Source organism: Felis catus, chromosome C1, assembly GCF_018350175.1.
Source record: "Felis catus isolate Fca126 chromosome C1, F.catus_Fca126_mat1.0, whole genome shotgun sequence".
NCBI classification, from domain to species: Eukaryota; Metazoa; Chordata; class Mammalia; order Carnivora; family Felidae; genus Felis; species Felis catus.
The window spans coordinates 34,767,022-34,792,161 of NC_058375.1; the positions used below are offsets into that span (position 1 = coordinate 34,767,022).

General features: G+C 46.7%; 1 protein-coding gene across 10 annotated transcripts in view; it reads right to left on the reverse strand.

Annotated features, from left to right (window-relative positions):
- The window catches only part of ERI3 (ERI1 exoribonuclease family member 3), a 128,451-nt gene that overhangs the window by 41,956 nt on the left and 61,355 nt on the right, over nucleotides 1-25,140 (reverse strand). For 9 of the 10 annotated variants that reach the window (XM_011284664.4, XM_011284666.4, XM_045035704.1 and 6 more), the window contains one exon: nucleotides 20,240-20,312. The exons of the other annotated variant lie outside the window; for it this stretch is intronic. In XM_011284664.4, coding sequence (XP_011282966.1) covers nucleotides 20,240-20,312 — 73 coding nt within the window. The remainder of the gene's footprint in view (nucleotides 1-20,239; nucleotides 20,313-25,140) is intronic. 10 annotated transcript variants of the gene reach the window in all.

The following is a 25,140-nucleotide window of genomic DNA, read 5'->3' on the forward strand; positions in this document are numbered from 1 at the left end:
AAATCCAGAAAATCTGTTAACCTTCCTTCAGCACTGTATCAGAACTCTCCACCCTCACCCGCTCCACCAGGCCTCCAATATCAGACACCTACAATAGAGAGGGTGAAAGAATGACAGCAACTGACATTTGTCCATGAGTCCAAGTGACCCAAGGGCATGGGTAAGAGAGAGAATGATACAGTCTCAGTGAAGGACAATGGTCCTCCCTACAACCAACCTAGCCCACTGGTACCCTGATCTTCAGGGCAGGCTAGGTTCAACTGGCACATAGGCCCATACTGCTTTCAAACCCACAGCCACAGGAGAATTCCAGAAGCATGGATCCCAGCCCCTTCCTTCCCTAAGAGCACACATTATTGGCAGATCAGACAGCCTCAGCCAGTCGACCCTGCAGCCCTCTAGACACAGGCAGCCAGCAGGCCCAGACACCCTAAAACTTGCTCTAACCAGCTTCCATGCTCTAAACTCCCAGGTAACTTCCTTGACAACTTCCCCAGGGGTTCAGAGAGATGCTCTAGCCCTTGTAGCCCCACGCGAGACAGGAGGACAATCCTAGGCTCTGAGAAGAGAAGTCATGGCAGCCCCTCCATCCTCTGCCTCTATTGCCAATCTTTACTCAATGCATAGACTCAGCGCCAACCCCTTAGGTAAGCCTCCACCAAGTCATCCAACTCTGAGGGATGAACCTCATGCCTTCAGGGGGTTTGACGGCTCAATTAAGAGGGACCACCTAGACCCCAGTAAGGGACCTGTCTGGTGAGTAGATAGAAGGAAGTCAGCCAGACACAACAGGGTCTCTGTCAGGTCATGAAGCCAGATTCCAGTGATGTTTTCCCCCTAAATCAGACTCTGAACGCTCGCTCCGTGAGTATCTAGTTCTAGAGCCCACTCCTCCAGGCAGCCAGTGGCATAGAGCGGGGAAGAAGTTGGGTCCTAATGTGTAAAAAGCTCCAGCAAAGCAAAATCATTTACTCTTCGGTGTGACTGCTCAGCAGAGCTAATAAATCTTGCATGAGCAGGGCCGATTCTAATTTCCTAATATGAAAAGGCATTTGGATTGAGAGAGAGGGGGAGATAAAAGTGATTGAATCTCCAATAGTCCAGGTTACTGACAAGAAACATCCTGCTCAGCCCTGAGAGAAGGATGGCAGCGCCCGCCCGCCTGCACACACCCATCCGTTCTGCCCCCCTCTTGGCGCGATACATCTCAGTCTCGTCTATTGACAGGACGTGGCTTTAAACACAGTTACACAAGTTATCATTTCTGCCTTCTGATCAATCTGAATTTTCAGGACAATTACCCTCTTAATCAATGATTGCTATCAGCAGCCCTGCGCCTGGACGGATTTCTCAGCAAGGTAATCATGCCGCCAGGCTGGACGGCGCGTGCATAGGCAATGAAGCTCCGGGTGGGGTCTCCTCCCTCCCTCCTGAGTCCCCCATATCCCAGTGCTGCCGCCAGTATCGAGGACAAGGACGGCAAAGTGTGAAGGCCACTTCAAGGAGTGATGGGAATAGAAGGGAGGGAGGAGAGGGGGCCCAGCCACCCAGTCAGTCTTTCAGACCACCTGATTATGGAACAAACCTATTAAAACCCTAGATTTACTGCCCACCACCCTGATGCATCTCCACATGTCCTCCTGCCATCATTCCTACCTCCTAATTAGCCTAATAAAGCCCAATTCTAATTATGGGCTCAAACTATTAGGGTGAGTAAGTGCAAAGAAAAGAGAAATATTGGTTTTACTAATCTCTCAGAGGCTACTGGTTCTAGAAATTCCTTTTCTTTTACAGACCTGGTTCATATGGACTACTAACTGGAATGGTAGGGGCAACCTCTTCTTCTCAGATGCCTAGGCGTCTGGAGCTATCACAAAGCCAGCCTGGCCTACAGCCAGGAAGCCACCCAGCTCAACATTTCCCCCAGGGCCTTTCTGCCCTCTTTGCATAAGTTTTTCCCTCCTTGTATAAAACAATCCAGGGTCCCTCAGGAGAAGAGGGAAGCAGGGGTGGGGGTGGGGGGTAGGGTAGAGTTAGTCTCTGCCTCAGTGTTGTTAGCCAGAAACCTTACTGACCTTACTTGCCATCAAGGGGGCAACTCAGGAAAGCTTCTCAGATCAGTTATTGTTGGGCAAAGGACTTACACCAGAGAGGCCAATAGTGGAATGGGAAGGGCATGGTCCAGAACACTGATGAATTAATTTACACCTCAGCATGGGTGGCAGATATATGAATAGTTATACTGGGGGCAGAGTGGCTTGGGGGATTTGCTATTATATCCCAAGGGGAAGAGAATTAGAAAGCATGCATGTATTCATTCACTGACACTGAGTGCTAACCATGAGCTAAGTGGTGGGAATATAGCAATGAACAGTATAGAAGTGATGCTTACTCTCAGGAGCTCACAATCTACTCAGAAAGACAGACAGGTGTAAAACAAACAAAATATATGCAAAAATAGTAAAGTGAACTTGTACACAAATATTCATAGCAGCATTATTCATAACAAACAGCCAAAAAGAGGATGCAATCCAAATGTCCACCAATCAATGAGTGGATAAATAAAATGTGGTATATCCATACAATGGAGTATTATTCAGCAATGAAAAGAAATGAAGTGTTGATTTATGGTACCACATGGATGAACCCTGGAAATGATGCGAAGTGAAAGAAGCCCATCACAAAAGACCACATACAAGAAATTCACAGGATTATAAGAATAGGCATATTTATAGAGCCCAAAAGTAGATTAGCGGTTGGTTAGGGCTGGGGCACTTTGGAGAAACGGGAAGCGACTGCTAACAGAGTTTCTTTTAGTGGGAGACAAAAATGTGCTAAACTCAGATGGTGATGATGGTTGCACTACCCCAGGAATATACTAAGAAATACTGAAAATGGTACACTTTAAATGGGTAAATTATATGGTATGTGAATTACAGGTCAACAACACTACCATAGAAGTGCAGAGAGCCCACACAGCAGGCCCACCTAAGTGAACAAAGCCAGGAAGCTCTACCACGGTACATAGGCACTTAATATAGGTGTCTGAAGGAGAAGGAAGTTCCCAATGGGGAACTCAAAGTCATCACAAAGGACGCAGAGTTAAGTCTTGAAGGATAAGTAGTTCACTAGGCAAGAATGCAGCAAAGGGTATTCCAGGTAAATGGAAAAAATGTGAGTAAGGCCTGGGGGTGACCATGCAGGCTATCTTGGTATAGTTGAAAACCCACAGGGGTTTCAAGACACAGGCTAGAGAGCTTGGATTTCACACAGCAGACGTCAAGATTTTTCAAGTAGAGAAGTTAGATAATCAGTACAGGATAGCTTGGGGTTTGACAGCTTAGGCACGGGAAACAACATGCCACAGTTGAAAGGCCATGGTCTTTGGAGTTACAAAGCCAGGGTTTAAAGCCTTCAATTTTTCTTCCAATAAACTTGAATGACCAATGAGGGCTGGAATTTTTTTCTTTTGCTCCCTATCTTATCCTCAGTGCTTGGCGGAGTGCCTTATCTAGTAGGTGGTCAACAACCATTTACCGAATGAAAATGAAGGAATGAATGACCACGTTGAATTAAGTCCCCTTTGACAAACCTTGATTTAACATCTACTGTGAAGCAGGCATTCTGGTTACATAGCACCAGTTCTTGATGGGCAGGGTCCCTGTCCGATCTCTGATTTCTGTCTCAGTGACTTATGTAGGTTCTGTTTGGCACAGGGCAAATGTTTGAATTGTATTAATTCCCTTCCCTCTCCTGGTCTAGGAGGTTTCCCTAAGTGAATCTTGGATAGGTGTGGCATGAGCAAGTTGTAGTGACTAGCAAGAAAAGGGGAGCTGAAGCCATAGGGGTGGGGGGCTTCAGGAGCAGGTGGTAGTATCCAAGGTATTTGTCCCAAAGAAAGTCATGGTGCTCCAGGAAGCAAGCAAGCAATTCCAGTTATCAAAGCCAGTGAAGACCTGAGTGGGAATGAGAGACGATTCCCACAGCCCACTCACAGAACCCTCTGCAGACTGCCTTGCACCCAAGGCAGTGGGCCTACCTGCAGGGAGGAGGCCAGCATAGAGGTAGGGTGGGAACACAAGCTACAGGATGTACAGGTAGATGAAGAGGGGAAGGTCTGGGCCTTACTTCCTAAGCACCCTGTCCTGGCTCCAGAGACCTGTCATTTCCACTTCTCCCCTCTGGTCAAGAGATACCTTCAGCTCACGGCTGACCACCGTACGAAGGGGGCTCCTCAGTCTCCCAGCCCCCAATTCCTGTAGGGCCTCCTCTCCCCTCCCTCATCTTCCCTCCCTTTCCTTCCTGCAGAGCTTCCCTTGAGCCATAAAAATAAAATAAAACACAAACACCCACAGTCCAGGAGGAGGGCGTCAGACAGATAATGGGCATTTTATATCTTTTTATGACACTCCCCATAGGCAGCTCGGCAATCACAGCGCAATAAAGGCAGGCATGCAGCTTGCATAGTTAAACAACTGCCGGGTAATTAGGCACAGCAAACACACCATTGGGGAGGCCTCAGGGTTGCCCCGGGATCTGCCTGCAGCCTGTCCTCCTGCCAGCAGCCAAGTAGGTGCAAAGCCCAGGTCTAGCACCATAAGACCTGGTCATGGTGCTGAAGACAGACCACTGGCTGGTGCCCTATGCACACTTGGGCTCATGCCTATGCACACTCACAGGCACACCTATCCACACTGACATACAAGCACTTCCCAAGCAGCTAGCCTGGATCTCATCTTCCCAGAAGGACCACTCATCTTTACCAAGTAGGGCAGCCTAGTGTCTCTTGAGGGCCCTGCTTTAAGGCTCTTGAAAAAGCCACTGGCCTGGCTACAGCCAGGACTAGCTCATCTGAGTAGCTCTGAGCTTATCAAATCACACAGGCAGGGGACATATAAGCACAAAAACATGCTTACAGGGACTCTTCTCTTTTGTGAATTCTAACTCAGGACAAAGTTGAATTCAAAATAAATTATTTTTAAAAACACACCTAAACACACAAGTCCTATTACTATACCTAATTACCTCTATTGTACTTTTTCCCATTTGCCTTGACCCACCCATCTTCCCTGCTAGACCCGGAGCTCTGTACAGGTAGACTAGACCTGATTCATCTCGGAGTCTAAATGTCCTGATGCACAGGGCTTTATTGAGTGACTGGTGGTTGAATGTGAATTTAGAGGTCCTGGTACAGGCAGAGCACAAGTCACTGGCTACCTGAGGCCTAGGTCCAGGCTGATTAACCTACAGACAGATGTCCTAACCAGCACTAAGGACACTGCACTATGAGTCCACACAGTGTCCATTCCCTCTCTAGTGACCCCAGCCAAATTGAGAAATTTCAGGGAACTGACGGCTAATTCATGGGACAGAATAGACAAAACCTTGGCTATAACTCCATCTGAAGACTGAGACAGCCAAAGGTCCCATATCTGGGAGCCACCCAAATCAGCTTTGAGGAATCAGCCAGGGAAAATTAGCATCCAACCCTAAGCCACTCTTCCCCCAAGAGAGCTGACAGCAGGCCAACAGAGCTAACACAAAGACCTTGGGCTGAACCAGCACAGTCCCATATGAATGTGAACATATGTCCAGCTACTTGTTCTGGTCTCCAGGTGACCTTCACTCTGCACCTGCCTTGACAATCAACAGAGGGGACTTAAGGCCAAAAGAAGGGTCTGTGCTTCACCCTGCCTTTAGGATAGTGAGAGGCCTAAAGAAGCAGTGAGACAACAAGTTTTGCCTCACCCCATATTCTCACAGAGAAGCCCAAAGCCTCAATGCCATTCAGTCTAGTCCAGGCCACCCCAAACTGTGACAGGACCAGCTATCCAAACCCTTCTTCATTATCTGAGCCCCAGTTCTCCTGACCTGATGCCAGGCAATGCTCTGCATTCTCTGGACCTTTAACTTTTCCCAATGGGATAGTGGAGTAGTCCCAAGGCTCAAGATCAAAGTAGATAAAGGTTTAAGGGGAACTTCTCTCACCTTCCTTACATCTGTCTCATTTTCTCCTGAGAACAAACAAGAGGAAACCTAAGGTACCATGAGTGCTCTCAGAATGGCAAAGGTAGAAGAGATGGCCTCGTTCAGCTCCCTTATTTGTTCGATGAGGAAACCTAAGGCTCAGAAAAGGCAAGTGACCCAACACCAGAGCCCGTATCTTTTATCTTCCAGCTTCAAGTTCAGCTCAGGGTTCTTTGTGTTGTACTGTGCTGTTCTCTGGAGATGAGGGCCTCATCTGCCCACCTCCAGGTAGGTACATATTTCCACAGACTCCATACATACACCCTTACCCATATTCCTAGATGTGGGCATGTGCAAATACCTGAGTGGACACAGAAAGCTCCCACATGGAGAAATACACTTCATTTTTTTTTAAGTTTATTTATTTATTTATTTTGAGAGAAAGAGAGAAAGAGGGAGAGAAAGAATCCCAAGCAGGCTCTGCACTGTTAGCGCAGAGCCCAAAGTGGGGCTCAATCTCAGGACTATCACATCATGACCTGAGCAGAAATCAAGACTCAGATGCTTAACCAACTGAGCCACCCAGGATCTCCTGAAATACACTTTTTAAAACACAAATAGACATCCATTTACACCTGGGTGCACCCTCATACACACACAGACAGATCCCCATTAAATAGGTGTCACTCCCAAGAGACCTGGAGTGTGAGGCCAATCCCTATCCTTCCCCAATCACTGACTTTCATTGACCATACAACTAGTAATGGCTGGTATGCGTTTGCCTCAGCCTCCTGCTCCAACCAGGCCAGACCAGAGGAACTGCCTTCAGGTGGTATCTGCTATGGGACAAGTGACAAGAAAGAAGCCAGGAAAGGAGAAAACCTGAATTTACATCCTGGTCATGTGGCCTTGAGCAAGCTTCTTAGTCTCCATTTCAGCACCCATAAAACAGGGACAACAGCTCCCTCCTTGCTGAGTAGCTGTGAAGATGAAATGTAATAAGTGTGTAAAGCACCTAGCACAGAGACTGGCACCAAGTGGGGCTCAAAATGCTGGTGCTCTATTATAGATACTGACAGATGAGGTCTGCTTCCCAGAGTGGCAGCAGGGCAATGTGGGAAGGAGAAGGGAGGCAGGGCTGTGACTCCTGCCTTCAAACAAGTCTCTTTGTCCTTTCCTCTCCTTTTCTGTAACTCCTTCTGGGTTCCAGGGTCCAGAGAAGCAGTAACAATAACAACAACAACAAAACAAAATACAAAAAGAAAAAAATGAAACAAAACAAAAGCCTGGGAGAAGGCAGAGTAACTCATGGTTCCTTTACTTCTCTCAGACTTAACACTGAGTGTTAACGGGTCAACCTCTCCCTCGCCTCGCCTCTCTCCCCAACTGCCCTCAGCTCTTCCACAGTATCTCTATGCCTCTACTTATTCCTGACATCCCCTCTGCTTGTCTGACTCTGTGGACTGGGAATTCTGGTGGATTCAAGAATGAGATCTAGTCCCTATTCTCAAGTGGCTCGTGGTCCTGCACAAGGACAGACCAGGCCACACAAAATAACCAAGAGGTGTGGACCTTGGGCTACTCTGGGCCCTAGAAGCTAGCCCAAGGGTTAGAGTATAGGCTCTAGGGGTGCCTGGGTGGCTCAGTCAATTAAACATCCAACTACAGCTCAGGTCATGATCTCATGGTTCCTGAGTTCAAGCCCCACGTCGGGCTCTGTGTTGACAACGTAGAGCCTGGAGCCTGCTTTGGATTCTGTGTCTCCCCCTCTCTCTGCTCCTCCTTTGCTCTCTCTCTCTCTCTCTCAAAAATAAATAAACATTAAAAAAATATAAAAAAAGAGAGTACCGGCTCTATAGTCAGGATGCCTACGCTTAAATCCAAGCCCCAAACAGACCCAGGAGAGCTCACACACTCTCTTGTTCTCAGAATTCACCTCCTCAAGGACACAAGAGAAAGACAGAGGAAGGCCCACACGGTGGGACCAGGAGAAAGAGGCAGCCTCACTTGACAGGGCGCAGACTCTGAGCAGCAATCAGCAAGAGGCAGACAGATCACGCAGCGGGCCTTGTTGCAAAGACCTGCCATGAAGGACACTGCAAGCATTCCAGAGTAGAGGTCGACTTGAAGCAGCGGCAGGGAACTTCACTGAGGACCCCAGCTGCCATGAGCTGAATGCTTCATCTGCTCCATTTCCCCTTGTGGCCACTCTTACCGGGGATGCAGAACAAGGTGGGCTAGCTCCCTGGCCAAGAGTGTGCTAGGTTACCCACCCACACACCAAGTGTCAGCACTTTTCTAAAAGCTTTACAAACATGACCTAATGGATTCTTCACATTTGTAATTTGCCACGTTTTGCCGTAAGGATGTGGAGGTCTTCGGGCACAGCAGTGTTGGACTGCCCAGCGCCAAAAATGCTACAAGGCATGGTGCCCTCTTTCCCTCCCTGCTATCCTGGGCCCATAGGTTCTTTCTTCCCTCACATGGACACGAACATGGCAGTTTTCTGGAGTGACTGCCCCATTCTTAGAAGACGGCTTAGGCTGTCTCCATCTAGACATCGGGCAATGGTACTTTATTTACTGTGCTAGCTTGCTCTCATTTCTCTGGGAGAAGGCATACACACGGTGGGCCCACATCAGTAGCTTAAAAAACCTGAAAACTACGGTACACAGTTCTCCAATCCAGCAAGCTGCCACACCCCTCCCAGCCTTTGTTTATACTGCTCCCTCCGCCTGGAGTGCCCTTCCCACCCTGTCTCCTGAAAACTTTCACGGCCCAAGTCAAATGTTTCAGTGAAATCTTTGTTGACTTTCTCTCCTACAGCCCAGAGGAGATACACCTCCCTCCTCTGCACTGGAGGCAACAAGAGCAATAAGAGCACTGTATCTGGAGTCTACTGCCTAGACTCGGGTACCTGTTCCATCACTCACTAGCTGCTGAACCTTGTGAAAGGTACTTTAACTGTCTGTATGTCAGTTTCCTCATCTGTAAGATGCTAATAATACTACTTATCTCACAGAACTGAGAATTAGTGAGTGACTTCATATAAAGCATTTAGAGCAGTTACTACTTCATTATTATTAATTATCTCTACTGTACAAAGGAGGAAACCAAGGTTCTGAAAAAGCAAGTAGCTTGTCTAAGGTCATACAGAGCCAAGAACTGTCTGAAGGTCAGTGTGACTTTGCACTCCACTGGACAGCAGCCATGCTGATGGCAGCTGGAGTCAAGAACATGAGATGGTCAACTCTGCTCACTACCTTCACACTAAGGGTAAGCTAGTCCACAGATGGCATGAGGCTCTTCCTCGCTGGTGCTCACGCAAATTCTGCCGGGGGAGCCTCTTTTTCCTAGCTCCTACACACAAAGTCTTCTATATCTACCTTGCACTCCTCTCTCCTTCACCCCTGTAGCCTAGTCACATCAGTCCTGGTGGTCAGTATGAGGACAGGGGAAGAGCAGAGGCCCAAGACAACTCTAAGAATGGGTACTGTTTTTCCTCTTCTACAAAGAATGATACTGAAGCTGAAAGAAGTAACTTTCCCAAAACCCCACAGCCAGTTAAATGCAGTCAAGATTCTAAATCATGCCTCCTGGACTCCAGAGTCTACATTCTGTGTGTCAGGTATTAGTCAGATCTTTTCTAGGTTCAGAGAGGTTAAGGAGTTTGCTCCAGGTCACACAGCTAGTTGGTAGCAATGTCAGAAGTTTGAGCCAGACTCGTCTGGTTCTAAAGTTCTCTCTCTTGCATTAACGGTCTCCAGCCTATGAGCTACATCCCCAGGGGCCGGTGTACACACCAAGCACCACCTGAAGACTAAGTGAAGGGCATAGCTCACATATAGCCATACCACTAATTTACGCAGGTTTATGCAGATAGTGTTGTAATTAACAAAATACAAATCCACTTGAAAGCCAACCAAATTCACTGTAGCTTTTTTATTATGTACTTCCCTTATCTTATCTCTAAACACCCAAACCCAAGTTCCACCAAGTGCTGAAGGGGGAAGGGAATGTCTGTGAAGTTTTCCGACATAACTAAGAGCTCCATGTACTCTGCCTGCCTACCTCCCTAAGAGCTCTCCAAAACCACAAGTAGGCACCTTTCTTAAGGTACTTTCCTGATCCTTAGTTACAAATGCACAGTAGAGAAGTGTCTTTGTGTGGAATAATTGTCCAAAGGTCATTAGCAGGAACAGGAGGCACAATACCCCAGGACTTGTGACACATGAATGTTAAGAACCAATGCCATCTCTAGCAAAGAGGACTCAAGTCCTGAGCTATGAAAGGAAGGAGTCAGGTTAGTGGGTTTCTGTCTTTCCAACCCTGGCCTCCAACTCCTTCACTGCCCACCTGCCTAAGATATATGGTCTGGGGAAAAGAATACTCCTAGTAGGGTTCAAATCCTAGCTTTACCTCTTCCTGGCTACGTGCCCTTGGGCGAGTTACTTAACTTCCTTAAGCCTATTTGTTTGAGAAATCTGGCAGGGGAACAGGCATCTGGACTCTGGAGCTCATTAGTCCAGCCCTGTATTCAGTGTGAGTTCAGTTAGTTCTTGTTGATACCTAGTGTGTACCAAGTCCAGTGCTGAGTACTCGAAATACAGAGATAGATGCCATGTAGACCCCAAAGAGTTCACTCTAGCAGGAAATACAAACATGGAAGCAGATAATTACAAGTGGATGTGATACACTCATTATAAAAAGTACTGAAACCATACAAAGGTGATTGACTATTTCTACCAGGGGTGGGAGAACGTCAGAGAAGCCTTCACAGAAGAGGGTTTTGAAGGATGAACAGGAGTTTTCCCAACACACCAAAAAAAAAGAGGGGGAAGGCAATGTAAGCAAAGGCAACAGAATGAGCAAAGGGAAGCGAAACAGTCCCTTTGAAGAGTATACTGGAAGAATGGCAAGAAGTTTGATATGGCCAGAATGTTAGAGGGACAGGAGATACAAAGATAGGGATGCTGCAGTGAGATACTTCATCCAGGGCCTTGGGTACTTTGCTCAAGAGAAGGGATGGGCCACAGCCTTCCATACCTACCCACTTGGCTCCAGTGCTCTTCCTGTCAAAACAAGCACACTGCAATCCCACCCTTTCCTGTGCCTTTGATTTAAGAGTTCCTCTCCTGGCCCTGACAGTAAGGCATTTCTGTCCCACAGATTATAACTCACTCTGGGCTATTATTCAGCTCCCCAGCCCTGGCCCTGCTGCAGTTAGTCCAAACATAATATCCTTCATGCATATATTATCTGTCTCCCTATTATCTGGAATCATTTCGGAATTAAATTTCAGTCCTGCAATATTGGCTTCAGGAGCGGCGCGCTTTATGGGCTAGTCAAAGGTTAGAATACCAATCAAAATAACAGTGCCGATGCAGCGAGACATTTTAATATTCCAAAACCCGGTAATTGTAAAAGGACATAATATTTTTTCCCTGATTACCCCAAAGGCAACACATGTTAACAAGGCGAGGGAAGGAGTGAAAGAAATTTCAGAGTTCAGACAGCTGTAAGACATATTTAAAGGAAAAGCCAGGCAGGGCACTACACCATGGGGGCAGGGAGATAAGAAAGGAGACATTCTCTCTAGCTCCAGCTGCCCCTGATTCCAAATACAGCACTATTCCCCCTGCTACCCTAACTATATCCCAAAAGCTCATTCCCAAGGGCAGATGTTGCAGAGGGCAGGAAGAAAGGAGAAAGAGCTCAGGATGTGAAGTCTTGAGGCCTGGGTTCTAGTTTTGGCTCTACAATCCATGTGCCTCTAGCCCCCAAGACCAGCCCCTCCGGGACCTGAGCATCAAATCCAGCAGCAAGCACTCCAGGCTGCTCTCCCACTCACCTCTCTTTGTCCCATGCTTGTGTCCTCACCTCTCCCTCATTTATACCTGGTGCTCTGTGTCCTGTCCTCTGTACACATATTTCTTCCCAAAGACAGCTAGAGGCCCTGATCTACCTGGCTGAGAGCGGGCTCTCCCACTAGGATAGCGGCCCATAATTGTCCCATGGACAATGCTCTGTACTTTGGATGATGCCAAAGACCTGGCCATGGTCTGTCTGCTTCTGACCATTACTGGTCCAGAAGCATGTGTCTTGTTATAGCCCTCTCGCCCTCCAAAATAAAAACAAACACCTTGTAGGGGCTCCAGACCTCCACACCCCTCTCTTGGTTTTCGGGGGTTTTCTGTTCTTGTTTTTTGCAAATTAGCTTCTGAATAGCCCCAATGGAGGGGTTCTGCAGCTGGCACCATGTAGCCACCATTCCATAAAGAGTCCTAGCCTCTGTCAAGCTGCCTATAACTTGACCAGCTTTATCCCCTTGGCTCCAAAATAGTGACCTGACCAACAGACTTTCAGATCTGTTCACTCCTGATGACTTCCCAGCTGACTGAGCCCACTCGCTGGAGCCTCCAATCTGCATCATCCCGACCTGCTGACCTGCCTATGGCCCCCAGCAAAGAACTTCATTAAGGCCAAGAATTTATTCCTCCATAAGCCCTTAATTTATTACTGCACTGATTGGGACTCTGAATGCTCCAAGGTCAGGAAAAGTCGCACTCAATCGTAGACACCAACCTTCCCTTCAGCAGTTTTTCCTGCTGTCTGCTCTCAGGGGAGGGGGGTGGGGGAGACAGAAAGGCTTCTTGGAGGAATGCTTCTCCTTTTTGGAGGGATCCAAGAAGGTCTCCTCCTCCTTATTCTCTCTTTCACAGCTGGTCCCCACCCCATCCTCTTCAGAGCACCCAGAAATTACAACCAGGTAGATAGCACAGATGGCAGAGGAAAAGTAGAGCAGCAAGCACCATACCTGGTATATCCGGGTCTGTTAAATTCTAGGTGACCCCTCCCTACAACTTCTGAGCATGACTGGCTGAGCCCTGTCTGCCAGGACTGACTCAGAATCCTCCTAAGACTGTCTGCCTGCTTTCCCAAAAGCCCACCTGAACAGGCCCGGGGGGAATTCCAGACCAAATGTGACTGTATATGCATGCACTTGCATGGTTTGGTCTGAATGCGCATGAACTACATATGTATACGTGGAGGCATATATTTGTATATATACTTATCCCTATGTGTCCATGCATATGCAGTGAGAATGTACACATTATGCGTGCATGTGTGCATACACATACTCACTTCCTTATGGAAGTCTCATCTGAGTTATCCATTTCTTGACCTCTTATTTGCACTAACATTTTCCTCCACCCAATCTTAGCTACTCACTCCCACGGGCACACCTTGGAACCTGCCAACACCAAGAACTGCCCCATCTCTGAAATCACTAATTCAGATAGCCTACTCTAATCATAATCTCTTATCTTTCCATGTGGCATGCTCGACTACACCTGATACACCTTTCCTCGTCGTCGTACAGGGACCCAGCTACTTTTTCCATATCCGTCAGGCCCCCTGCTATTTTCTCTTGCCTCGGCATCCAGCTGAGATATCATAGTTCATCCTGGCAGTATCTTCAACAACTCCTTTGTTCCTTTCATCACACTTCTTGGGAAAGTCTCCACCCCGGATGAATCTAAATGTATGCTCTCGGCATCCCTACAGACAGGCAGCGGAGCTCTGCTAAAGAAAAGTCCTACAACTGAACGGAGTGGTTCCACTAGGAATTAATGCCATCAACCTAGATGGGACTCTCAACACTGCCTAGAAATCCTACTATACTTCTCAAGTCGGCTCACACTTCTTTCCTTTACTAAAACTACAGCAACCCTTCTGACTTTCTACAAACCTTCCCAGTCCTCTGTTATTAGTTACCAGCAAATGACTCATCTACTTCACAGAGAAAAATAAAAGCCATCAGATGGGAACTACTTCAACTTGCCATCAAATCTGCCAACCTTCTGCATCTACCGCATCCATCTTCTCCTTCCCCCTCACAAGACGAGGGGGTCCTTCCTCCTGCAGACAGCCAGTTTCCATACCATCGTTTTCTCCATCCCATCTTCTCTCAACATCTCTCACTCCTATATTTTCAAACTTTCCTCTCTAAGAGTGCCTACAAACAAGCACATGTCTCCCATCTTAAAACGTGCCACCTGCCTCAACCCCACACTTGCCCCCTCATGGTGCTTGTCCTTTCTCCTTCAAAGCCACATTTCTAAAAAGGTTAAAATTTCTCTGTCACCTCATTTACTCCCCAATTCACTCCAATTTGGCTCCTGTCCCTCTTACACCATCAAGCGTTTTCACCAAGGTCACCAAGGTCCTTGTGTCTCAGTCTGGTGCTTGTATTTCAGTCTTTCTGTTATGCAGCTCTCTGAGAGATGACCAGTCCCCTTGTCCTGAAAACTCTTTCTTTCTGTGGTTTCTGTGGCACCACACTCTCCTGGTCTACCTCTTCTCTATCACTCTTTACTCTCTCCCCTCTTACCCTGTTTACTCTCCTTAGCACAAAGAGTCAAGCAAAACTAAATTTAAGTTCTACCTCTGCCATGTCGTGGGACACTGAGCAAGTTTCATCAACACTACGTGCCTGTTTTCTCAACCTTAAACGTGAAAAATAGAGATATGCAAATAACAGATAATCATTTCAACAAGTAATCAGTATAAAAATTAATGAACTGTTGTGTATTTAAGTGTGCAATTGACACTTACAATACATCTCAATTCAAATGCTAAATCATCATCAGAAATACTAGATCTGTATTTAGATTTTAAACAGTTAACAGCTAAAAACGTAAATTCACCAACCCAGGTTGTTCTAAATATACTTCAAAGTACTTTAAGAAAGTGTAGTTACATTTAAGTTAATGAAACTGAAATAAAATGAAAAATGTGGCAATTATACAGGACAATACAGGTCTAGCACACAAGATGCGATCAATAAACAAGAACTTTTACCACTGCTATCGGTGACCACTCCTTCTTCTCTATGCCTGATTCTTCCTCCTCTATCTATCAAGTGTAGGTATCTCTCAGTGCTCATTCTTGGCTTTTCTCTCTTCTCACCCTGTATACTCCACTCCCATGGCTTCAATGATCACTCATCCACCAAGAGATCCCCTGAATCTGTACCTCTTAGCCAGACCTTATCCCTGAATCCCATATCTTTATATTCAACTACCTCCTCAACAGCTTCACAAGAATGTCTGAAAAGCATCTAAACTCTGCATGTCCCAATTCATCTTCTCTTTTAATCTATAAACTTCTCCTTCTTCCATGACATCAGTACATTCATTCTAATTCATCCAGTTCCTCAAATCATAAACCTTAGAGTCACTGTGGTTTCCTCCTCCATCATCAACCTTCACAGCCAATCAATCACCATTTTGTATCTACTGTATAGTCAGTTTTGCTATAATACTGGTTTTGAAAGAGCAAATTCACTCCAATGCAATGTATTAGTAAACAGTTGAGCATAATGCAAATTTTGCATTTGTTTATGTGTGATTTTGTCCATAAGCTATAAAGATAAACACAGAAAAGTATACCCACCTAAAGAGAGCTGTGTAAGAATATGCAAAATATACACATGCTTACACTTCAAACAGATAGCAGCTTCCTAGATTGCCACATGTATTATACACTGCATCCATCTGGCTACAACTTTCCAACTGATTCCAGAGAACTCTCTTTCCACCACTTCATAATAACTCCCAAGTTGCAACCTTTTTCTCATGCCCACTGCCAAGCAAACCTCAGGGTTTTTTCAAGGTAGAGTGCCATATTTATTGTAGTATTCATGTATTTCTTAACCATTTAACATGTGTAAAATTATGCTACCATTTTTTTTTAGATTCCTATCTTTTTCATATGTCACTGATGAAGTTTCTGAGTATTATGCTCCTAACCCCATTTTTATTGCAACTTTTTCCTACAACTTTTCATAGCATGGTGACTCTTAAAAAGGTCTATGTTGTACTATAGCAGAACTGACTATACCATTTAACACTGTAAAATCAATCCATGTCTCTACATTTCCACTGCTGTAAGTTTAATCCCAATAATTATCAACTTTCACCTGGACTATATAGCAATGGTCTAATTCTGTGGTTCTCAACTAGCGGACAGTGCCTCCCCATTCCCACCCCTGTCTAGGCCCCTGGAAATGTATGTGTACATGGCAGGGAGGGAATGTTTTTGGTTGTCACAATGACTTGGTGAAAGGCACTACTAGCATTCAGTGAACTGGGGGAACAGAGATGCTACAAGTTCAGCAATGTTGCCCATACAATGATTTGCCATCCTAACATGCCAACTATAACCCCATTAAGAGAAACCAGTACCGATCCCCCCGTATCAACTCTTAGCGCTCTCTATACTGTATCCAGAAAGAGCTTTTTCAAAATGCAAATCAGATGATACCTTTCTTATGTTTAGTGTCCTTTAATAGTTTCCCATTACCCTAAGGATAAGGATCAAAATCTAAAGTGTGACCTACAAGCCCCTGCCTCCTCCTCTAGTTTCATCCCATGCAACTCTCCTCTCTTCCTCACACTCACTGTGCTCCAGACTATCATTCATTCAACAAATAATGACTAAACATCTACTGTGTGCCAGGAACTTTTCAAAGTGATGAGGACAGGGGTGCCTGAGTGGCTCAGTCGGTTAAGCATCCGACTCCTGACTTCAGCTCAGGTCATGATCTCACAGGTTGTGGGTTCGAGCCCTATGTTGGGCACTGTGCTGATAGCACAGAGCCTGTTGGGATTCTCTCTCTGACCCACCACCACTTGCATGCACTCTCTCTCTCTCTCTCAAAATAAATAAATAAACATTAAAAAAAGTGATCAGGACAGAACAGTGAACAGAGGAGACAAAAATTCTCCATTCTCATGGCACTTACATTCTAGTCCCATGAAGCTGCCAGGCTTCTCCTTATCTCAGGGCCTTGCCACATGCTTAGCTAATTCCTACTCATCCTTCAGATCTCAGCTGAGACACCCTTCCTCAGGAAACCATTCTCTGACTGTGACCCCCTAAATCAGGCCCCCTTATCAAATGATAACACGACTCAGGACTTACAACACAATTAGAATTATTTAATATCCATCTTTTCTGTTATACCTCCAGGCCTGGTACAGTACCTAGAACACAGAGGGCACTCAAGAATATGTGTTTACTGATGAAGATGGGTATGTTTATATATACATATGCATGTGTCTTAATGCTTTATGAATAGGAATGTATAAGTGTATTTGTACCTGTGTATATTGCCATGTATTTCTGAAGGTGACTATGTGAATATATATACACACCCATTTGTATGAATGGAAACATACATACAATTTTGGGTATGCCTGCTTGGGTATATTCATTCACATGAGTAAACATGTGTATGTTTATGCATGCGTGCATGCGTGTGTGTGTATGTGTGTGTGTATTCTTCTGGCTCCTCAGTGACAGCTCTGACCTCCTGGAGGGAGCTGGGAGCAGGGCCCCAAGTCTTCTCTAAGCTGACAGTTCAATAAGAGTATAAGATCATTCAATGACACTCCAAATGTCAGCAAACATTGGCTTGCTCCACTCTGCTACAGGGGAAGTAGGTGGAGGAGGGAGATGTGGAAACCTGGCTGCTGAAAAACTGTTCTTTCCTGATGCAATGCACACCATTTCTGGACAGGAGAGGCCTTCGGAAATGGGGATAGTGAATTCAGTCCCAGTTCACTCACTGGGCAAGTCTTGGTGACCAAGACCGTCCCTACTTTTTCCATGAGCAAAGTTCCGCTATTGGAGTTAAGCCGGAGAGGGGAAGGAAGGAAAGTAGGGAGGAAAGAGTAAGATCAAGTACAGGAGAGGGCCCTGTAGACAGCCAGGGCCTGGGTCACACAGGGGGAAAGAAAGCATAGAATAACACACTGCATAGTACCCATGCAACCCTGGCAATGCCCTCTCTGGCTTACTCTCATTGTTACTCTTTTTAAGGGAGCAGGAATCTTTGTGTGGCCTGTACTAACTCATGTAGTATAAAGGTCAGACCTGCAGCCTCTCTGTCCTGAATGGCTGCTCACAAGGACTGGCCCAGAGTTTGTAATTAAGTCATCTTTCCTGCTGGATCCTGTGGCACATGATGCTGGAACATGATATGGCTAGAGGGCTGAGAAGAAGGGGTTAGACCCCTCTACTGCCACTCTCCTCATGCCACTCTTATTTTTCCTAGACCTGCTCAGTTGACCTACCAAGAAGCAATCACAAGGCCAACTGGGAACGGAGTCCAGTTTCCACTTGTACCCATTTCCCCCTCTATGGCTCAGCACAGTCTGGCAGAGAACCAAGCGGAACAGGCTCAGGACAGCCTGCCTCCAACCCCAGCAGCATCAAGGTAGCCCTGAGTGGCAATGTTAACACACGGGTCGGCTGTTTTCCTGCCTCTCTGCCAAGGAACCTGGAGGCAGGGAGCTATCCAGACACCAAAAAGTCTAGTGAACTTCACAGAGCAATTGTTCAGGTCAGCGCCTGCCTCGCCTGGCCGGGCCTTCACATTGCATTTGCTGAGGCCAGCAAGCAGCCTCAGATGCACTCTGACAGCTGGCATGCTATCTTCAGGAGCACAGGCCTAGCCACACCTTCATGCATAGCCCGCCAAGCCCTGCATGAGAGGGCCTCTGTGGAGCCAGCTCTCAAAGATCAGTCAGCCAGCCAGCAACTATTCACTGAGCACATACTCTGTACCCACCACTGACCTGGCTACTGCAGACACAGAAAGGAGCCAGCCTCAGTCTCTATGCTCCAGATGGACATGTCTACAAGGAAACATATTTGGACTCAGTTTCAACACTCAAAGATCACAGGTATCCAAAGGGTCAAGGAGTCTCAAGATAAAAGACTGACTGCTGAGCTTCCCAGAAGAGGTGATACCTGAGCTGAATCTTCAAGAAGAGGGAATGTGCCCAATGAAAATGACTAGGGGGCACTTCAGACAAAGATAAGGCCACAGGCCAAGACCTGAAGGTAGGACAGAGCCTGGTCCCCTCAGCCAAAGATGGAAGTTAGTAAGTAGCTGCTGTTCAGGCCCAAGAGAGATCAGCTGGAGAGGTGGGTAAGTGTCAAAATACAAACAAGCCAAGGACCAGGTGTGAAGGACCTGAGTACCAGGGGAAAGCAAAGGAGTTCACAATGTTGCCACAAAGAATGGCTGCCCTGAGACCTATGGAACTAAGTCCAAGGTCATTCTCTTCTACTGTTCCTCCACATGCTCACTTAGCTCCAGCCCATACACACACCAAAAAAATGCTGTTCCTCCTGCTGGAAAGTCTTCTCTTCAGACCCATATTCCACCTTCCTTGAACGCCCAGTTCAAGACCCAAATCCTCACAATACCTAGTTTTACCCTTCACTGGCTTCTCTCTTCTCTAAGGCCCCCTGGGAGCCACTACTCTGATCTCTTGGTGTGTTCTCTCTTCTCTGATTTCCTGGGAGTCACTAAGCTAACTAGCAACATGGGGTCCCTGAGGCGTTCAGGGCTGTTGTCCTTACATCAGAAGGATTTATGGGTGTGAGTTTCCCTAGTGGACTGGGCCTCCTGGAGAAAGGATGCCAACAGAGCAGAGATCTTGGGAGTCTATTCCTGTACCTTCTTTCTTCTGCTTACCTAGTGTAGCACACACTAGGAAAGTAGTTTTCTGGGTAATTCAACCTCTGCCAGGCCGCAACTTCAGCGCTACACAGGGTTTCTCCCAGCCCACAGCCCCAGCACCCACTCCCCAGATACTTGGTGTTGTATTAGTGTCAGTCTCCTTCCTCAAATTCAAAGGGAACTGGGCTCTATTGTGCACAGTCCTTCTCACATGACCAAGGTTCTGCCGGGGCTAGGCAGGACCACAGCCAGCCTGAACCAACTCTACCTCCCAACCACATGGAGATACCAGGGCCACTCAGGAGGGTCAGAGACCACACTCATGACCACATCAAATAAGTATACTTTCCCAAAGGCTTAGCTAGTGCCACATCTCTCCTAAAGGAAATGTAGCTCATCTCAGTGATTTAGTTTTGAGCAAGAATCTGGAAAATTCCCTTCACTGGGACTTCTCTGCATACCTGGATGACACCACATAGGGCAGTATCATACTCTACCCCTCGGCCTGGTCCCCAAGGAACTCCCCACTCCCAGAAAGGGCCACAACCTTACAGTGCATATTAACTAGGGAAGAGGAAGGAAGGACGTTGAGAAAAGAGAAGAACAGAAAGAAAAGGAAAGCGATGACAACAAAAAGAGAAGAATAGAGATGTGTAAAGAAAGCAAGAGGGGACAGGATCTGATGCACAGGAAACCCAGAGGAAGCACCAGAGTGGGGCTCAGACACAGTACCTTTTTCAGATTAATCCACTGCTTGAAGTAGTCCGCCACTGGCAAGCCCAAGTACTGGCACTGACCTGGGAGCCTACAAGAAAGGGAAAAGAGAACAAGTTGGGCACACCCATTGTCCCAGGCATGGAGTCTGAATCTAGGAAATGCAAATAGACCTCAGAAGGCTACCCCATTAGTCACGGGTCCTACCCTGCCCAAGAAAGGCTCCCCACCTCTAGCACCCTAGACACTGGGCTCCAGATCTAAATGTGAAAACTTGGGAGACTCTATACAAAATACAAGCAGCTACTATTTTCTGATGGCCTACAATATGCTAAGGATCTTACTTACAGTTTCACATGATTCTTCAGAACGACGTTATGAGGTAGCTATTGTTGCCTACATTTTACAGATGAGAAAATGAGATTCAGAGGGGTTACCTAAGGTCCCAAAGCTAAAAAATGACAGTGCCAAGAAACGAACCCAGGTCTGTCTCACCCCAAAGCCTATGTTCTTTCCAATGCACCAGTGTGTAGCTGTTTTGTTACAACAGAGAGGCAGGGATATAAGACAAGAGGAGAGAGAAAAGGAACACGTGGAGCTGGCTAGACAGGGGCTTCAGTTCACCCTTAAGTCTCTAGCAATAGGCTTTCTGCAGATAGAGCAAACCATGCAAAAGGATAAGAGCTCAGAATTTAAACCAAGAGCCTGTTATTTTTTCTTTAAATTATAATTTATAAATGGTCTTTCCCTCCAGATATAATGTTTACCCACATAAATCCATTCAACCATTTACTGATGTTTAATAATAAACAGGCACTTAAAGCTCAAAAAGTTAAGACTTAGCCACTGCCTATAAGGGGCTCACAATTTGTTCAATGGAATGGACAATAAAAGAAATAGACTAAACAGCCTTAAGTTGGAGCACTAGGGTACATGAAAAGATGGAGGAAGATACCAAAAATATTAGCTGGGAAAGATCACAGAACTTTCTTGCTAAGCTTGGCCATAGGCAATAGAGAGGCTCTGAATAGTTGTGATTTACATAGATTTTTCTGGGGCCAGCAAAAACAATACACTAAAAAAGCTGGGTAGTAACTCAGAGACTAGACAACAGCTGTAGAGGTAACAAGCAAGGAACAGATAGAAGAGACGTAAAGGAGGCCTTGGCCATCAAGTGGGATGCAAGGCCCAATGAGAAGTGGTAGAGCCCAATTCAAAGGCTTATGGCTTGGCTGGTTTCATTCTACTCAGAATCAGACACAAAGAACGAGGCAGGGGCATAGAGAGGATATCTGACACCCAGAGCAGACCAATATTTAATCATCATTTTTATTACTGTTTTTAAATTCTCTGCCTAAATCACAGTGACTGCTTACTACTTCACCTCCAAATACCACAGAAGGAGGCACAAGTTTGGAAATGCAGTTTTACATACATGCATGGCACATGGCAAGCACTCAATATCTACTGAGTTCAAAGTGTTTAGGAGACATGTGGCAGTGGGATGACATCTAAAGGGGCAGCTGGATATCCACTTTGAGGAGAGGTCTGGATTGGAGATATAAATTGCTGAATCATTAATGTAATTTAAATGAAATTAAAGCCATGAGAGTAGATGAGAGAGCAGGGAAGAGTATGGTGGGAGATGGCCCAGATCAATGTCTCATAAGTTCTACTGAGCTAAAATGGAAATCAAGACCATTGTCACACACATGGAACCCACTACACGCAGCAGCCAGCTCTAATTTTGGACTTCCTCAATTCTAAAATTTTTTAATGTTTGTTTATTTTTGAGAGAGAGAGAGAGAGACCAAACATGAGTGGGGGACGGTCAGAGAGAGAGGGAGACACAGAATTCGAAGCAGGCTCCAGGCTCCGAACTGTCAGCACAGAGCCTGACGCGGGGCTTGAATTCACAGACCACGAGATCATGACCCAAGCCGAAGTCGGATGCCCAACTGACTGAGCCACCCAGGCGCCCCAGCAAGGTTTTTTGAAAGATGAAAGATAGCCTTAGGAGCTAAAATGTGGTTGCCTAAGGAGAACTATATTGTTTGGATAACTTTCTTATTTCCTTCAATTTTTCTTTTGTGTTCTTGTTATTATCTTGTTATTTGTGAAAATGCTTGCTGAGCTCAGCTATTTTTGAAAAATCACATTAAGGCCTGTGAGTGAAGGGGGCAACCAGAAGCAGCAGAATCTGCAAAGGAACAGGTCAAGAGGTCTGGCCAGGAAAAAGCAAGAATCGGGCCACCTATCATATTCACCCTTAGCCATTCCCAGTGTCCCCATTCTTTTAGATGACATGGATCAGGAGTCCTATTGGCTGGGCTAGCCCTGGCAGCAGGGTGAGTAGGAGGCTCCCTCTTCAGCAAGATTTCAAAGGTAGACATTTCTACCCAGGTAGGAAGGGTCTAGCACAGTAGGATCTTGCCTGATCTTCCAGGGGGAGGATCTGTACCAGAGGGGCTACATCTAAGACAGACTAGACAGACTGTCAGGCTGGATAGTCAGCCTCAGATATGGCTCAGCAGCAACCCTGAGTGCTATCTGTATCCCATGGCCGACTGAAGCAGAGGAGGATGGGACTATAATTCTCACCCAGGCTCTAGTCATTTGCAGATACACATGAAGTTTGCAGACTCACAGGCATTCAGGTTGTTGAGTTCTCCAGTCTGTGGGTGGTCCTAGCCCTGTGACTCCAGGACATGAGCAGTAGAAATGTAGCAGGTCCAGGCCCATCTTCACAGAGCCACAGAGCCATATGCCAGAACTTGAAATTCCAGATGGGAGTTTCACGGGAAGACAGCTACACATTTCTAAGACAGAACCCTACCCAGCTTAGAGAACACCAAGAGAAACCCTGTGAGAAAGGTAGGTCAAAGTAGTAGCCATCTCCTACATAAAATAGGAAACTGATGTCCAAAGAAGAAAAGGATTTGCTCGATCACACAACAAGCCAAGGGAGAACTAGAAATGGGATCTCAGCCTTCTGACTGTACAAGGCATCAGTCATGCACATGCACTCAGAGTTCTTTACAGTCCCTGGAAAGGCAAGGTTTGGGGCTTTAGAGAGGCAGACAGCATGGTGGTTACTGCTCAAGGTCACACCTGGGTCCAAGGTTCTTAGGAGCCTAAGGCTAGGATCAGTGGGTACCAGTGGGTACATGGTTCCACTAATTTGGAAAGTAAAAGGGCAAAAGTCCCCCTGGCACAAAGGGTCTGAATACTGAGTTCCCCACCAGATACTGATCCCAGGAAAAGAGCCACTGGCAGTGGGCCCTGGACTAGCCTGCGGGCATGAACGTGCAGGCAGGTTTATGGTGCCCAGGTCTCCATGCAGCTGGAATCACTGGGCACAGAGCTCCTCAACTGCCCAAACATCATCTGGCCATGCTTATTACTGTTGCCCAATGAAATTTTATGCACCGAGTCCACAGGTGTGATTTCCCCTTCTTTATGAGGGTCGGAATGACATCACCGATGGCCAATAGAAAAGAGCCAATTATGTCCAGGCCATAAAAAGGAATGAGATTTTTTCAACCAAATCAAAACTTCCTTCAGCTTCACGAACGTAAGGGGCCCCCTTTAAGGAAGGGCCCCCAGCCCTGCCGTGGGCTCTAAACTGAGGGATATAATCAGTTTCCAAGTACTATCAGACCTAGGGCTAGAGAGGGGCTCCGTCTTCAGCATTCACCATGTGACACCGCTCTCATCACACTGGGCCCCTAGGGTCATCAAAACAGAACATCAAACCCTCCTCAAAGATGCCTGACTAGCTCTTTGCTACTCCATCCAGGCAGGAGTTAGAAAAGATGGGGTATTTCTCAAGTTCCCTTCCTACTCCTTCTAAATAACAAAAAAGAAAGCAGAGAGCCTTCCTCCACTTAGAAAGAAAAGAGTGTGGGAGGAAGAGGGGTGCAGGAAACTCCCCCCCCCCCCGCAAAAGCATAGGGCACAAAGCATAAGGAACCCGGCCCTCCCTACCCACCCCTCATCCAGCCCCACCACCTGCAGCCCAGTGCTTGGGCTGGGCCCAGACAGCCCTGATGGCAAACAGGTGTGACCAGCTCGGCGCCAGCCAAGGCAGGGGACTAGCTCATTAAGGGAACACCACCCTCGCTAATGGGTAGGGGCAGGATGAAGCCATTGTGAACAGGAGCTCAGCTTTGAAGATTAGCTGGAGCAGAGCTGGGGGGCTCTACTAGAACTGCTAGGCTTGAGTTGAGGAGGCCAGCAGCATCCACGGAGGTCTAAGCGACAGACTGACAGACACCATCAGCCAGGAGCAGCAGGAGTGCAGGCACCAGTGCTGGCAAAGGTTATGCACACTCTTCCTTCTGTGCTTTTCTCTCTCTGTAAATCTTGGGGGCAACTCCAAATCAGGGAGATATATGTCACTCTCAGTTTTAGCACACTCGAGCCCTTAAAGAGCAGGAGGCCAGCTGAATCTGGAGCCATATGTGATCCCTTTCTGCCTCTCTGTGAAAGCCATGAGACCCGGATCTTGAAGTGATGTAGGCTGTCAATCCTGGTGTCCAAAAACTTGAGGATGCACATACAGTTCACCTGCAAGGGTGAACTATTTTGTCCCATCTGATATGTAGAAAGAGGAGAGTACTGAGGAGCAAAGGAAAGAGTAGGGAGAAAGGTTCGGTCTTCTTCAAAGTCACAGTTGCACCATGGAGGGATAGAAGGCCCAGTCTGGGGAAGGAGTAGGCCAACAGACCCAGCCAATCAGCCAGATGTATGCTCCTGCCAAAGGGACACCTATGAGGGGCAGTGGGGCTCATGGCCATGTTGGGTTTCTATGCTTGCCCATTCTGAAACGAACATGCGTGCACAGTGTTGTTGCTGGCTGTCCTGTGTTTCAGAACTGCCAGGTTTCCTAGACCTCAGGAAAGGTCCCATTCCCACTG